The sequence below is a fragment of the Stenella coeruleoalba genome (genome assembly GCF_951394435.1).
Source record: "Stenella coeruleoalba genome assembly, chromosome: 17".
NCBI classification, from domain to species: Eukaryota; Metazoa; Chordata; class Mammalia; order Artiodactyla; family Delphinidae; genus Stenella; species Stenella coeruleoalba.
Genome location: NC_137163.1, coordinates 792,726 through 807,598, shown reverse-complemented (window position 1 = coordinate 807,598; position 14,873 = coordinate 792,726). Strand labels below are relative to the sequence as shown.

The following is a 14,873-nucleotide window of genomic DNA, read 5'->3' as shown; positions in this document are numbered from 1 at the left end:
ATGGTGGGTGCCCTGGGCTCCCTCCTCCTGGGGCACACCCCGCACCCTGCAAGGCCCCTGCTGTCGCCACATGGTGGATGCCCTGGGCTCCCTCCTCCTGGGGCACACCCCGCACCCCGCAAGGCCCCTGCTGTCGCCACATGGTGGGTGCCCTGGGCTCCCTCCCCCTGGGGCACACCCCGCACCCCGCAAGGCAGGCATGGATCAGAGTTGGTGGATGGTGGGCGCATGGAGCTCACCCAGAAGTCCCAGGCCAAGAAAAGGCTGTCACGAGGGGCAGGGGGCGGGGCAGGGGGCGGGGCAGGGCCTCTCTGGCTGCAGGCCAGGGTTATGTCCCGGGGACTGAGCATGCGCGGCCACTGCAATGCCCGGGCCCTGCACTCGTCCAATCCTTCAGGCCTGGGTCTGCCAGCCTGTCTGCTCCCCCGCCTGCCTGGCCCTAGTTATCTGTCTGTCGGCCTGCCCGCCTGTGTGACTCAGCTGCTGTGCCAGACAGGCTCTGCCTGCCCAGCTCTCAGATTTGCGGCTTCCTGTGCGGGCCGGGCAGGCAGTGCGTGAGTCAGCCCGTGCAGTGGGGTGCTTCTCTAGAACCTTCCCTGGGGCAGGAGGCCACACCAAGAGTAGAGAATGCATTCCTCTGCAGGGAGGCTCTGCGGGCCCTGCCCAGTCAGGGCCAGAGGGCACGGGATAGGCAGGCCTTGGAGAGAGGCCTGGGCCTTGAGGCCACGGAGCTAGCACAGGGCAGCGGCACGGGCTGGCGGGAAGGCTCCAAGTGCCAGGATGCTGAGGGCCCCAGCTCCCAGGCCGCACGCCTAGCCGGGTGCCAGGCCAGCCACGCCGGAGACTCCGGGGGCGGCAGAGAGTCAGCGGGCGGCCATGCTACCTGGAAGTGCAGGATGATGGTCCAGATCAGGCCGAGGGTCAGCTTGGGGTTGCCGTCGGCAATGTCATCGTTCCTGATGTTCACCAGCTTCACCTGCGAGCAAGCTGCCCTCAGTCGTGCCCCCGAGCGGGCCGGAGAAGGGGGCTGGGGCCCGCGGCCAGGTGGGCGGCATTACCTGGCGGTGTCGGAGGTAGTCCAGGGCGATCTGCACGTTCTGCAGCTTGTGGAAGCGCATCCTGCCCTTCTCCCGCGGCTGGGAGGGGAAGCAGGGCCGGTCAGCGGCCCCAGAGCCCGGTCACAGCCCGTCCTGTGGCTGCGGCGTCTGCCCGCCCTCAGAACCCCCAAGGCATCTATCGTGAGGGTCTTCCCCAGCGGGGCAGCAGCCCTTCCCTGACCCGGGTCCACCCGCCCCAGCTGGGAAGGGGGGGCCGCTGGCCCAGGGGCCAGGCCCAGCAGGGACCAGGCTGCGGGAAGGAAGGAGGGGGAGGGGAGGAGACAATAGCCAGGAAGCCACGGGGGGAGGGCGGTGGCTTTGGGGGAGGGGTCCTCCTGCCGGGTGGTGGCAGCCCCGGCCCAGGCAGTGCGGCAGGCACGATGGCAGGCAGCTGGATGCAGGGCCGTTTGCCAGCCCAAGTGCCATCGGCCCCGGGTGAGCTGGGCTCCTGGTCTCAGGGAGCCCACGTGCCGCCGTGGCCAGCGGGCACAACCACTCACCAGGCGCGAGCTCCTGATTACGTCCCGCTCTCTTGGCTGCCCGGCCAGAGCAGGGCAAAGGGTAAAGGGCAGAGATCAAAGTTCAGAGTCCAAGCAGCAGAGAAACCAAAGCAGAGCAGAGCGTGAGGTTACGATGTCAAGGCTCCAGCACGGAGGGCAGCAGGGCTGTGCGCCGCGGGCCGCTCCCGGGCCAGGCCCGACACTCCGGACCAGGAGGCGCAGTGGGGGGCGAGGCCAGGCTGGACACGGAGAGGGCACGGGGAAAGACCCCAGGAGGGAACGCAGGCGGGGCCTCGGAGGGGGCGGGCGGTTGGGCGCACGTACCAGGCTGTCCCCTGAGAGCACCTCCAGGAGGGAGATGAGGTTGTGGCCATCACGGAGGTCTTCATACAGGTCACTGATGTGCCTCTGTGCCTGCAGGGACAGAGGACTGGGCTGGCCGCAGGTCCCCAGAACCACCAACAGGCCCAGAGGGCATGAGGCAGGGGCCCACAGAAGATACCCACCCCCGAGGAGGCACCTACCTGTGCTCTCCAGTGCTACACAGAGAGACCAGGAGAGACGGAGAGGAGGAGGAGGGGGACAGAGACAGGAGGCAGGAGCGAGCGAGGGGAGGAAGCAGACAGAAAAGGACAGGTTTCAGAGGTGGGAGGTGAGTTCCCAGGGCAGAGAGGGATGGCCCCGAGCGGCTGGGTGGCAGGAGGCGTGCGGGCCCTTGTTCGGGCTGGAGGGCCAGGGGCACGCTCCTTCACCCCCACCCGCAGTCTCCTCAGCCCCTGCGACACGCGCACGCAACGCGGGCGCTTCTGCACACACCCACGTGTGCACATGCCACCAACCTTGATGAGGTGCTTGTTGACCCACTTGGTGAAGGTTTTCTTCTGCACACGGTCCCGCTCATCTGGGAGAGACAGGGCCAGGTTACCTGGGGCCTGGGAGGAGCCCTGCGAGCCCCCAGGAGGCGACCACCACGCAGATAACAGCGGCTGGCGCCTGAAGGGGGCCTCAGCCTCACAAGGCAACCCAGCCTCCCTGCCCCTGCCCGCCGCCGCCCTCCTGAGCCCTGGACAGGTGGGGAGGGGCTAGGCACGGTGCCCACCGCTGGGTCTCCTCACTATCTCCCCCTGAGGCTGGGAGGGTCTAGAGCCACGGCACACAGGTCCTGGCCTGCCCCTCCCCCCACAGGCTGCCCCCCAGGGCCCTGGGCTGGGCAGGGATGCCGCGAGGGTGAAGCTCTCCTCCCCACGGGGCAGTGGGCCTTTCCCGGCACACAGAGAGCTGTCCCCCCACACACTGCCCGACACCCGAGGCCCACAGGCCACTGCCGGCCTCTCTGTGCTGGGCACGGGTGGCTGGCCCCCCGACCCCGGCAGCTCTGCACCTGGGCCAGGACACAGCACGCTCCCCGTGGCGCCAGCCACCTGCCTCAGTCTGTCCCCCAAATTCAGACCCTCAGAGTCTGGGCCCCACCCCACCCAGTGCCACGTTTCCCACGGCAGGAACTGGGCCCTTCCTGCCCCACGCCTGCCCTGCCGAGCGAGGAGTGCCCGCTACCTTTCTTGCCCTCTGAAGCCCTGAGCACAGCCAGGTAGAGGTTGTCCTCCGAGCTGGTTCTCTTGTGACCCAGGCCCTTGGGCTCGGGCACTTGGAGCCAGTTCTGAGACATGATGCCGCGCCCACCCCTTCGGTGCTCGGTCGGTCCCTCAGTCCCCAGGTGCTGTGCTCTGGTGTGCGGCACACAGCGGCCGAAGGTGCTCGCTCAGTGGCTCAGCTCAGCTCAGCTCAGAGCCCAGTCGGTGGGGCCACGCCCGGCCCGCAGTACTCCCCAACTGCTGTCCCCGCCCCTGGAGCCCCACCCCACCCTGCACAACCCCCAGAGAGGGAGTGTCCCTGCGGGAAGGAGGAAGATGACCCCTCCCCCATGGCCACACCCACAGCCCGACAGAAACAGGAAACCCAGGGGTTTCCTCACCCACCCAGCCCGCTGCAGCCCCTGGCGGGACCCGGGGGTACAAGGGGACCTGGCACCTCGCCGGAATCACAGGGAACCACACGCCTTCCTCATGGCCACTCCGAAGGAGGGTCCCCCCACAGGGAGGGTACATGAGTGCCGCTGGGCCCAGGGAGCCCACGGGTCACACCTCTTGGGCAAGCACCGGCTCAGGGCTGCCGAGCCCAGGGCTACCCCTGTGCCTGCCCACACTACCTGCTGGAGGGGCTCTAAGGAGGGACCCCCAAGCTGAGTGACACCTGGCTTGGGGGGGGCAAGCGCCCATCCTTTCCTTGCAGCCCCCCTAAATCATCCCTTCTCATAGACCTACATGCCCTCTGTGGGGTGGGAGCCAGGCTCCACTGTGCCCCTGGCTTCAGGGCCACTATGGTCCAGTGCCAGGCGGGCCCTCCCCGAGCTGCCCACCAGGCACGTCCTGGAGCAGTGCCCCATACGAAGGCAGAGCACACAGCAGGGCGGGAGGGGGCACATAGCCGAGCGCTGACTCACCCAGCAGGACTGCCCAGCCCTGAGCCGCAGGAACTCTGCCCCACGGTCGGGAGGGGAGGTCTGGGGCCAGAGGGGAGCACGGGGCGGGGGGGGGGGGCGGCAGCCAGTGAGTCAGGGATGGGGAGGCCCCCCTCCCCTGCACGGTGACTCACAGGAAAGGAAGCCGCACCTGGGGGCAGTGGGGGCAGGACGGGTGGGGCGCACAGATAACAGCTATTTGGGCTGTGAAGGTGGGAGGACAAAGGGCACTGGGTGCCGCCTGGCCTGCTCCCTCTGGTCTCGCACACAGCTTCCCCTGGAAGCGTGGGGACTGCCCAGGCTGCCCGACCACCGCAGGAAAGAATGCACCGCCCCATCACAGAATTTTCCAGTCAGATGTGATGTGATGCAGCCGTCAGCGCTGCCCCCCCATGCCCACAGCACCTCCGGCCTCTGGCCTCTGCTCCAGGGAAACCTCACCCCACCCCATCCCCGCTTGCCCTTCTGCAGCCACAGGAGGGCGCCCAAACCCCACGGGGCAGGGGGTGCCCCAGCCAGGTGGCACTGCTTACACCCCACCCCCGGCCCTAGGGGCTCTGCCGAATGCCACATCCCTCCCGACCTCGGAGAGGCCCCTCAGGCCCCAAGCCCAGACTCTGCATCTGCCCTACACAGCCCGCAGCCTCTGTGCAGGGCCTGCAGAGGCCCCACGGACATCAGCTCTTCACCCTCCAGAGGCGCTCCAGAGTCCCAAATCTGACCCCACGCTGGCCAGTACTCCCAGGACAGGGTCACCGAGAAGGTCTAACACCCACTGCCCCTCCCCGGGTTTGGATCCTGCAGAAACGCAGCCGCTCATCCCAGCAGAAGTTCAAAAAGCCTGTACCGAGCGCCTGCTGTATGCAGGCTCGGGGCTAGTCCAGCTGTAACAGGGAGGTGAGGTCTCTGCCTACAGGGGTAGGGGTGTCATTCTGGGGAGGGGCACACACACGAGGCCCCTGGGAATGAGCCAGGAGCTGGAGCAGGGAATCCAGGACAAGCAGGACCCACTGGACTTGGTGAGCCCCCAGCCCAGGCCCCAGCCCCAGCTCCTTCTCCAGATTTCTCTCTGCCACCGAGGGGCCTCCAAGGATGCTGTCTCACCGTCTGGGATGGGGTTCCACCTCCTCCTCCCAAGCCTGGCTCCAGCGCCCGGCCCCACTGGACGCCCTCTTGCCTCTGAGCTCCCCCCAGGGTCTCAGAGCTCGTCCTCTCCCCCCTCCACAGCCCCTCCCTCCAGCCCTGCCTACTAGCCCCTCGCTCCTAGCTGTAGATGCTCCCTCCCCTGTCCATCCTATTCGGGCCCTCAAACCCAGAGACAACCCCTCCCGGGCCGGCCCTGCCCCGCCTGACTCCCCACAGGCCAGGCTGCAGCACATCTCAGCCGGCCCTCCCCAGGACATTCCCCAGCACTGGTGCGCCTGCACATCTGCCTGACCCCTGTCCTGTCCACCAGCCCAGCACCCCCTAGAGCTGCCCATGCCCTCTGAAGAATATCGATGCCCCCTCCTACAGATATGGAAACTAAGGCTGGAAGCCCGCCACGATTAGTGGAGCCGCTCCTGGGACAGGAAGCTTGCAGACGGAGAAGGGTACCTCGGCCCAGGAGAGACGGGAGGCCGAGGGCCTGCAGCCCCGCCCCCAGCTCCTCCCTCTCCCCTCACGCGGCCGACTGCCAACTGCCTGGTGCCCAGAAGCCGAGGCCCAGGCCCAAGCCGCCCCGCCCACCTCCCCCTCCCCCTTCTCCTGAGGGAACAAAGGGGCAGAGGGGACCTCACTCCGCCTTCCTCCCCAGGTGTTTCCGGAACCGAGCCTGCGGGTGGGGCTGCACTTGGGCGGGGCAGCACCCGGTGGAGATGACAAGGAGACAGAGGCAGGTGACCCCCCCTGCACCACCACCCTCCAGCCGCATGCACCCACCTACGCAGCACAGCTGCCCGTAGAGGTAGCCCCTGCGGGCCTGCTCGCAGCCCCCATCCAGCCAGCACGGCCGTTCCAGCACAACCTCCTTCTGCGTGGCAAGAGCGACTCCCGCCCCCCGTGTGCCGGGCGCAGCCATGAGCTTGGGCGCCCTGGGGACAGCACACAGGACAGTGCAGCGTCTGCTTCCCAGCCCACCCGTGAGGCCGGGGCCGCCAGCTCTTCTCTCCACACCCTCCCCAGCCGCGGCGGCGGGCCAGACGCCGAGAACCTGCCCCCGGCGGGCGCCCCGCCCAATGTGAGCCTGGAAGCCGCGCCCCTACGTGGAGGGAGAGGACCCGGCTACCCGGCTAGGCCTGGAGGACTGGGGGCAGGGGGAGGCTGCCCTCGAAGACAAAGAGGCCTGGGAACTCCCTAAGATAACCGCTCCCGTGGACGACGCTCTCTGCAGGATTCGAGGGAGAGGCTGGGGGCAGTGCGGGGAGCAGGGGCTGAGACAGCCGGGAACAGAGCAGGAGGGGCACCAAGGGCAGCAGGGACGGGGAGCAGGCTAGGACAGCGGCCGAAGGGGAGCCCCTTCCCCACGTGGGGACAGGGCACAGCAGCAGGCTGAGGGAGGGAGGGCCAACCCGCAGCAAAGAAGTCCTGGCCCGAGCGCTTTTATTGACCGTCCCTGCAGCTGAGTCACCAGCTGCTCCCCAGCCCCCAAAAGCCACGCCTAGAAAGCCCATCCGGACTCAGACCTAGGGCCCAGCGGGCCCAGCATCCCTGTCAGGGGCCAGCTCTGGCCACCCCCACTGAGGGCAAGCCTCCACACTCCAGGCTATGCCCAGTGCGGACCGGCAGGTCCCCAGTGAGGCAGTCCCTCTGGCCAGAACCCCAGTCCCCATGCCCCCGCCCCCCAGCTCATTCGCTTGAGTGGAAGCCCCACCCTCCTGGGCTGCACGCCGCTGCTGCCAAGGGCTACAGCCCAGAGCGGGTGACCTGGAGCAGGGGGCGGGCAGAGCACAGCCAGGCTGCCGGTCCCAGGCGTTCCTAGGCCCTGGCCCTGCCTCACCTCTGCGCAGGGGCGGGGAGGCTCCGCCCACGCCCATCCCCACCTCAGTCCTGGGCAGGAGCTCTCCCAAGACCTGCCCCAGGACACCCGGCCTGTACCTGCCAGCTGGTTTCTGTGCACAGTCACCTGTGCTCACCCTGTCCCTGACTGCTAGGGAGGGACCTCCCTTCCGGACTGGATGCTCCCGCACTGCCCCTGCCACCCACTCCCCACATGTCCGGAGCCCCCCTCCCAGCAGGGGGCTCCAGGCTGATGAAGCCACAGAGCCCCGGCCCCGCCCAGAGAAGCAGGGTAGGAGGCGGGGGCGACACCGCTTCTGAGCACGTGCCAGAGCCGCTTCCCCCGGGACGGAAGGGGAGGGCGTAGGGAAACGCAGGGGCGGGAGGGAGGCGGCCCCTTGCCCGCCCCGCCCTCAGCCTCCTGACGGGTGGCGGCTGGTGACAGCAGCCCGGGCAGTAGCCACCAGCGGGCTTACCTTGCTCATCCTGCGCCCGCCGGCGCCCCCTGTGCCAGTGCCACACAGCGGCCAGGGTGACAACGTGGCCCACGACCACCAGGGAAGGGAACAGACTGCCCGACGGCTCCATGGCTCTGGAGAGCAGAGCAGGCGGAATCGCCCTTCGGAAGGGCTGCTCGAGGCCGGGCAGCCCCCTCCCTTCCCCGAGCGGAGAGGACGGCGGGGGGTGCCCGGGACCAGGGACCGCCCCCTGCGGGACCGCCCTACCACCGTCCGCCAGGCGCCCAGAGACCGGCCCTGGCGCTGCTGCCGCTGCCGCTGCCGCTGCTGCCGCACCAGCTGTGCTCCCGCCAGCCCCCCTCTCCCCCCCTCCCGGCCGCTCCGCGCTCCCCACCCTCCCACGGCGGCGCCGGCTCAGCTGTCCCAGCGCAGCTATCACGCTGTCACGCTCAAGGTTAGCGGGAGCCTTAACCCCTGCCCACCCTCGGCCACACCCGCCAGGAGGAGGGGCCTACGGGGAAGCCAGGCCGAGCGGCAGCCCCCCCCCACAGCCTGGGCCCTGGGCGGCCTCAGCACAGTCCTGCCCCCACCCCCACCAGGAGGGCGACCGTGGTGCCCGAGCACCCCACTCTGCCTCCAAGGGTACCCTCTGGTGACAGCTGCCAGCACCCCAGCCCTCGCTGGCCTCCCAGGCTGGCAGCTGACCTAACCACCCTCAAAGACAAGCGGCCAGAGCCCCGACGCACGCCCCTACCCGCCACAGGACAACAGACAGGGTGCGGGGGAGGGGTCCAGGTGCCGGCCTGGAGAGCAGACCGTGCACAGAGGTAAGGACAGAGCCTCCCACCCGCGGCCCCAGCCGGGCTTTCGAAGGCTGCCCCACCTACCCGGCACAATCTTCATTGGGGACAGTGGCGGGAGCCCACGGGTCCGACTGGGAATGGGTGCGGGGTGTGGGGAGGGTCACAGGCCCCTCGGAGGGAACAGTGAGCCCGGCAGTGGCGGTGGTGCCGCTGACAGCAGCAGTGCCTGTGTCCGTGGGGGAGGGGACGGGTGGGCAGGGGGCCCGGGGGATATAAATATCCAAGGAGGCCCAGCGAGGCCCGTCATGTGTCCAGACTTAGAACATGACGTGCAGAGCGAGGGCACCTGGGCCCAGAGCCTCGCTGGAGCCCAGGCTGACTGGGCGGCACCACCCCACCACCCGACGCTCCCCCCAGGCTCCCACGGGTGATTCTAATAATAAGAAGCCTCCTGGAACAGGCCGAGCAGCGGCATGTGGGCCTCGGGGGCTCACGTCCCCCTTGAATGGGGCACAGCCCCGCCCTGCCGGCCTCGTGGGGTAGGGACAGCAGTGGGGGAGCACTCGGAAAGGCCACACAGGCAAGGGCTCCCCCCACCCCCCTGCACAAATCACAGGACGCAACACCTGGCCCAGAGGGACGGGACGGCCTCCCCAAGGTGACATCTCAGGTCAAATCGGGCTAGGCCACATGAGCACCCGCCCCCCAGCTCGGGCCGTGCCTCCCCACCCCAGGACAGTCCCAGTGTCTACGCTGACCCCACCCAGACCCCATCAGCAGCGGGTCTGCAGAACGCTTGGGGCCGAGGTACCGGCCCACATGACATCCTGGACTGACCCAGGCCTCAGTGCGCTCAGAAAACAGGACGTGGGGGTCACGGTCCTTCCCCTCTCCTCCCAGCAGCCTGGACCCCTCAGGCCCGAGCAGACAGAGCACTGGGGTTGGTACCCCATTTTGTAGCGCTTCCCCTGTGTCCAGCACCATTCTATTCCAATCCTCAGAGAAAGCTACGGAGTAAGCCCCGTGTATTACTGCATCGTACAGATGAGGAAACCAAGGCACAGAAAGGATGAGGGGCTCACCCTCGGTCACACAAGGCTGTGATGTCAGCCCCGGCGGTCTGCCTGGAGTGCGTGGTCAGCCTGTAGCAAAGCACGGCAAACCACACTTGGCCTCTGGCCGCCGGGATAGAGGCCCCCTGGTCCACATGGGGAGGCCAGGGGCAACGATAAGAGGACCAGAGGGGTGAAGGGGTGGAGGGCCAGGTCACCCAAGCCTCCTGCCCATCAACCCCGTGCCTCAGAAACTCACTTCTGAAGGAAACTGGCCTGCAGCAGCCAGCTCTGGAGGCTGGGACTGGGCTCCTCAGAGGAGTCAACAGCCGGGGGAGAACCACTCCCAGAGGCAAGGGTGTCCCTCGCTCGAGGGTGGTGGGCAGCACCCCCCGCCCCCCGCCAGGGACCTGGGGCACGGCCTGCAGCTCCCAGAGCCTCCATCCCACACCACACACGCCCGGGCACCTCTGAGAGGGAGCCGTGCCCATCCCCGAGTCCCGAGTCTCGAGTCCTGCCCCTCCAGGGCCCGGCCACAGGCTGGAGGGGAGAGGCCTGGATCCCTCCCTCCCAAAGGCCTGCAGCCCCCGCCCAGCCCTGCCCTACCCTGGCCCAGCTGAATCAGCTCCTCCATGCTGAACCTGTCCATGGCTGCCGACCGGTAGAGAGGAAAGGAAGGGAAGGCAGGAAGGAGGGAAAGGATGGGAGGCGGAGGGCAGGCTCGCTGGAGCCCTGGGAGCCGTGGCTCCTCCTCACGGCCACCCCTTAGTCAGCAAGCCCAGCAGAGCCGAAGCTCAGCGGATCAACAGGTCGGACCAGCCTGCCTGCAGCCCCTGAGCCCTCAGGCGGGGCCAGAGGACCGGTCTCCCTCCGGTGCCTGCCCGGCCCACCCCGGCCCACCCCGCAGCCTCCCCCTTGCTGCACAGGCCCCACCAGCCTGCGCCTCCCCGGCCCCTCCTGGACCCCTCCCCGCCATATCCCCCACGACCAGCTCAGGCGCAGCCACCACGGCCTCCAGCCCTGACAAAGGTGACATCTCTTCACTGAGTCCCAGCCTCTGCGCTCCTCCCCTCCCCGGGCGCTGGCCTGCCCAGCCACCGCAGAACCCAGTAGAAGACAAATCTAATCGTGCCCCGCGCGCCCTGCTTAGAAAACCTGCCAGAGTTCTGCAGATTTCTCCGAAGACAGCCCAGACTCACGGAAGGCGGGCTGGGGCGCCACGCGCCGTGAAAAGGAGCACGGCAGCTCTGTGCGCTGACTCTGTGTCCCCTGTGTGGGGGACAAGCCGCGTGGGAGAGCCAGGTGCACAGCGGGGTCAGGAGAAGCAAGACCCCGAAGGCAACCTGCGTCTGCCGTGTAAGACGCTGTCGGAGCAGCACAGGTGCTGAGGGCGTTCGGATGGTACCTCTTCTCTACAGAAGTTTCAGTTCACTCTGAATTTTAAGCCACGCCGAGCATTACCACTTGAAACATAAATGAAATTCATATATAAAAACCCATTCCACGAGTTTTCTATCACACAAAGCAACCCCAAATTCCTCGCCCTCCCGCCACCTGGCCTCCCTCTGTCCCTCCTCCTGCCAGGCGGCTCTTGGCCAAGCGTGGTCCTCGTCACTCCACACGGGCCCTCCCTGCTAGCTCTGCATCCAGCCCATCCCCAGACGCTGGGGGCTCCCGGGCCGGGACTCGGCCTGGGTCTGGCTGGTAAGTGGCTGAACAAGCGAGTGGACACCTTCCCACTCGGAGGAGCAGACCAGCAGGGCACAGGTGGGCGGGTGGCCTCACGGTGGGGACCGTGGCGCGGCAGGCACAGCTGACTGCCCTGCAGCGTCCGTCACTCCCCAGCCGGGGCTGGACGTGCACAGGCAGCCCACCTGACCAAGGCCACTCTGGTAAGCAGGGCGGCTGGCCCCAGGGGCTGTTGACCTGGTCCTTCTGCAAGCTGACTGGGGGGCGAGGCTGTGAGGAAGGAGGCGGCTGTGTGGCTCATCACTTGATAATTTTTAAAACCCTGGGAAGTCGATGGTTCTAAATGTCATCAGAACCTTCGTAGCCAGCGTGTGGAGCGTCACAACCCCTGCAGACCTGGATGTAGCCTGTGCCACACCCAGCACCCAAGGCACCCTAGGCGTCCTCCTGTACCCAGAGTGGCACTCAGATCCTGTGCTAGGCCTGAGGGACCAAGGGGAAGGGGAGCCCACACCCGCCGGCCCTGACTCATCCTGGAGCTGGAGCTCATTTCCTGTTGGAAACTCTGAGCTGCCACCGGCGACTGCGGCCGGGAAGGGAAGACTGAGTCACCTCCGTCAGGGCTGCGGGGTCCCCCCCACCCCCCACCCCCGCTCTGCCCACTGCAGCCACACCCAGTCTCCCCTCCTGGCCCACGGCCAACTGCCCGCCCAGCCACCATGCCCAGCCCAGCCAGGCCACAGACAAGGAAGGAAGGAGCGAAGCGGAGGGAGGGGCTTGAGCTCACCACACCCCCGACCCAAGAAGGGGGAGAAGGCTTGTCCACCAGCCACTGAGCAGGGTAGGGGCAGCAGCGAGGTGAAGGTTGGGGGAGAAGGCTCAGGCCGAGAGCCGGCCACCGGGTGCTTGGTCACAGCTGACCAAGCACCCAGCGAAGCACTACTGACTCTTTGTGGGTGTCACTGTCACCCCATTGACAGGAGCTGGAGAGGCCGTGTGGTGAGCCCGAGGCTGCCCCTCTGCCCACAGCCTCACTGATCCTCCCAGATGGGCTCCCACACCTAGGCCCGAGTTTGCGGGTCCAACCCAGACCAGGCCAGGGCCGGCGCTTCCGCTCAGCACCTGGGCCTGCGCCTGGGTCCCCAGACCACGCTCATTTACCTGGCAAACTCCTGCCCACCCTGCTAGCCTCACCCCAGGCCCCCCTGCCAACCCCTCAGAAACCAAGTTCCTCCCCAGGTAGTGAGACACAGAGACGGAAGCAGGTGCGGGCTGCCCCGCCCCAACGCCAAGGCCAAGGAGCTCCAGAAGCGCATGTGTGAGCCTCGAGCTGCACGGGACCCTCTGCCCATCTGGGTCCTGCAGCACAGGTGCTTAGGGACAGAGGGATGCCACAGAGCAGGGACACAGCAAGGGCTGCTGGCCACCTCTGGGACAAGAGGACCTGTCCCATCCTCTGAGACCTGGCTCCCGCTGGGAAGGATCTGCCTAGACCCCAGGCTGGGCCCTGCACCCGCCATGCCTTGGCCTCAGGCCCCGCGGCAGATGTTCCTACCTAGGGTCTGCTCTTCTCGCCCCAACCCAGGGCTGCCCGTCTAGGCCATCACCAACCCCAAGCCGACCAAATGGCCAGTCACAGTATCACGTCTGTGCCACACAACCATGGGGGCAGGTGCCACCCCAACTGGACAAACTCAAGGCTCAGAAAGGTCAGGGAGTCACCCACACTGTTGGAGAGAAGCTACACCGCTGTCCCATCCCAGCACCTCCTCTGCATGCCCCCACCTCCTGCTGAGAGGGCCTCAGGGCCGACAAGTCGCTGGGCTGGGGGGGGGATGTGGGGGGGGGGCGAGCAGGGCATGGGACAAGGGCAACGCTGGGGAGAGGGCTGAGGGTGCGGCCAGGGCTGTGTTAACAGCTGGTCCTGCCAGTCCAAGAACCACAAGCCCCACCCCTAGCTCCGGGGTGTGCCTGGGGATGGGCTGGCAGTAACCCACCGGCTCCTCCTTGGCCTACCCACCCCAAGGTCCTCAAGCCAGGAGGAGGAGCCCTGTGGGTCCACTGACCAGAGCGCGCAGGCAGAAACAGCGCCCCCTGCTGGCGGGAGCAAAGCTTTTGCACACTGGCTGCCCACCCCAGCCCACCAGGCCCAGGCCCCAGCACCCCCTCCCATCCCCCACCCTGGGGCCAGGACACAGCTACCTGCGGCTGGGGCAGGCTCCCGGCCAGGCCTCGCCAGGGTCCCTGGTGTGGTGGCGGGCACCACAGGGGGCTCAGGTGCCCCCTCCTCAGGCTCCTTCCGGCGGTAGACCCACCGCTCCTCACGGGTAGGGTCCTCGGCTGGCAGCGGCCCCCGCTTGGGCGGGCAGCCCAGGGGACCCTGCACGGCCTGCACGTGGGGGGTGCGGCGGGCAGGCATCACCATGGCGACAGGGCGGCGCACCCGCTGCAAAGAGGCGGGCACGATTTCCGGCGGCAGGTGCAGGTACTGGCGCAGGTGGGCAATGCCCTCGTTGGTGAGGTACCAGTAAAAGTGGCGCCAGGCGAAGGTCTCCCGCACCAGGCCCCGCGCCCGCAGGGAGGCCATGGCGCGCGTGACCTGCAGGTTGGTGACACCGGGCACGTGGGGATGCAGGCTGCGGGGCCGCCGGTCCTTCTTGGCCACCATCACACCCTCGCGGAAGAGCACCTCGTAAATGGTCCGCAGCTGGTCCAGTGGCATGAGCATGCCGGCCACCATGGCTGCCTGAGCCGGTGAGTCGAGGGCGCTGGCGAGTCGAGGGCGGCGGGCGGGGCGGAGGGAGGGAGGAGGCCCAGGAGACGCCCTCGGCACAAGGTGCAACCGGGGCCGAAGGGTAGGCAGGCCGTGGCGCTGAGCTCGAGGGCGCGGGCTCCGGGCTTGTGGCTCGCGGCGCCTGGCTCTCCGGCTCCGTGCGATTCCTGCCGGCACTGCGGCCTGCCCACCGCTTGCGCGAGCCTCCCGCCTGCCCGCCCTTCAGGACGCCCAGGCCGGCCCCCTCTGACTCAGCAGCAAGGGCGGCCCCTCCCACCCTCAGCTAACAGGGCCCCTCGCAGAGTGGGGGGCACCTCGCAGCAGCGGCCATCCCCAAGGCAGGTCCCCTCCCCTCCCAGGCCCGCGGCTCCACGTCAGAAATTACATCAGTTTCTAAACACTTCCTTCAGGGTTCCTAAGATTAGGGGGAGGGTGGACAGGAGTGCCTGGGGACCCAGAATCTAAAAGGCTGGCAGAAGGGAAGCGGGAGCGGAGAGAGCAGGAGGGTCCTTAGGCCCGGGACCCAACTCAGGGTTGTGGTCTCAGAGCCTCAGGGATTCACAAGGACCTGAAGAGGAGGGCTGGGCCGTCTGGGCAGGGGGTCCTCTAGGTCTAAGGGAGGAGAGCTGAGGTCTTGGGGGGACTCAAGGGCTGAGGGAAGAGCTGCGGTCTTGGGGGGGCAGAGGTCTGAGGGGAATGGCAGGGGCAGCTGCTGCAGCACATGGACAGGCTGGAGGCACCACTGGCTGCCTGCCATCAAGCAGGCAAAGGGACAGAGCCCCCACCTCCAAATGTCGGACCCAGACAACGGCCACCCTCCTTAACACTTGCCATGCCAGGCCAGATCAAGGGTGGGCCAGGAACAGGGAGTCGGCTGAGAGTCCAAGCACTGTGCGCAGGGCACAGGGTAGGGGCTCTGAGTGGCCTCCATCCACCACCGCCCCAGGCCAGCTGTTGGAGGCCAGACGCTCTCAGCTGCCACAGGGACCCAAAGCCACCCGCGGCCC

At 67.8% G+C, this 14,873-nt stretch overlaps 1 protein-coding gene across 12 annotated transcripts in view; it reads right to left on the bottom strand.

Moving 5' to 3' along the window:
* Window positions 1-14,873, bottom strand: part of LOC307175930 (plectin) — a 57,569-nt gene that overhangs the window by 20,434 nt on the left and 22,262 nt on the right. For 5 of the 12 annotated variants that reach the window (XM_079901644.1, XM_079901648.1, XM_079901649.1 and 2 more), the window contains 4 exons: window positions 2,437-2,498; window positions 1,922-2,011; window positions 1,059-1,136; window positions 884-976 (listed from right to left, as the gene is read on the bottom strand). In XM_079901644.1, coding sequence (XP_079757770.1) covers window positions 884-976; window positions 1,059-1,136; window positions 1,922-2,011; window positions 2,437-2,498 — 323 coding nt within the window. Of the gene's footprint in view, window positions 1-883; window positions 977-1,058; window positions 1,137-1,921; window positions 2,012-2,436; window positions 2,499-3,151; window positions 3,320-6,035; window positions 6,495-7,092; window positions 7,518-7,567; window positions 8,014-9,434; window positions 9,495-10,010; window positions 10,198-13,295; window positions 14,135-14,873 lie in introns of those variants that run through there. The other 7 variants (XM_079901646.1, XM_079901647.1, XM_079901655.1 and 4 more) reach the window with 7 other exon arrangements.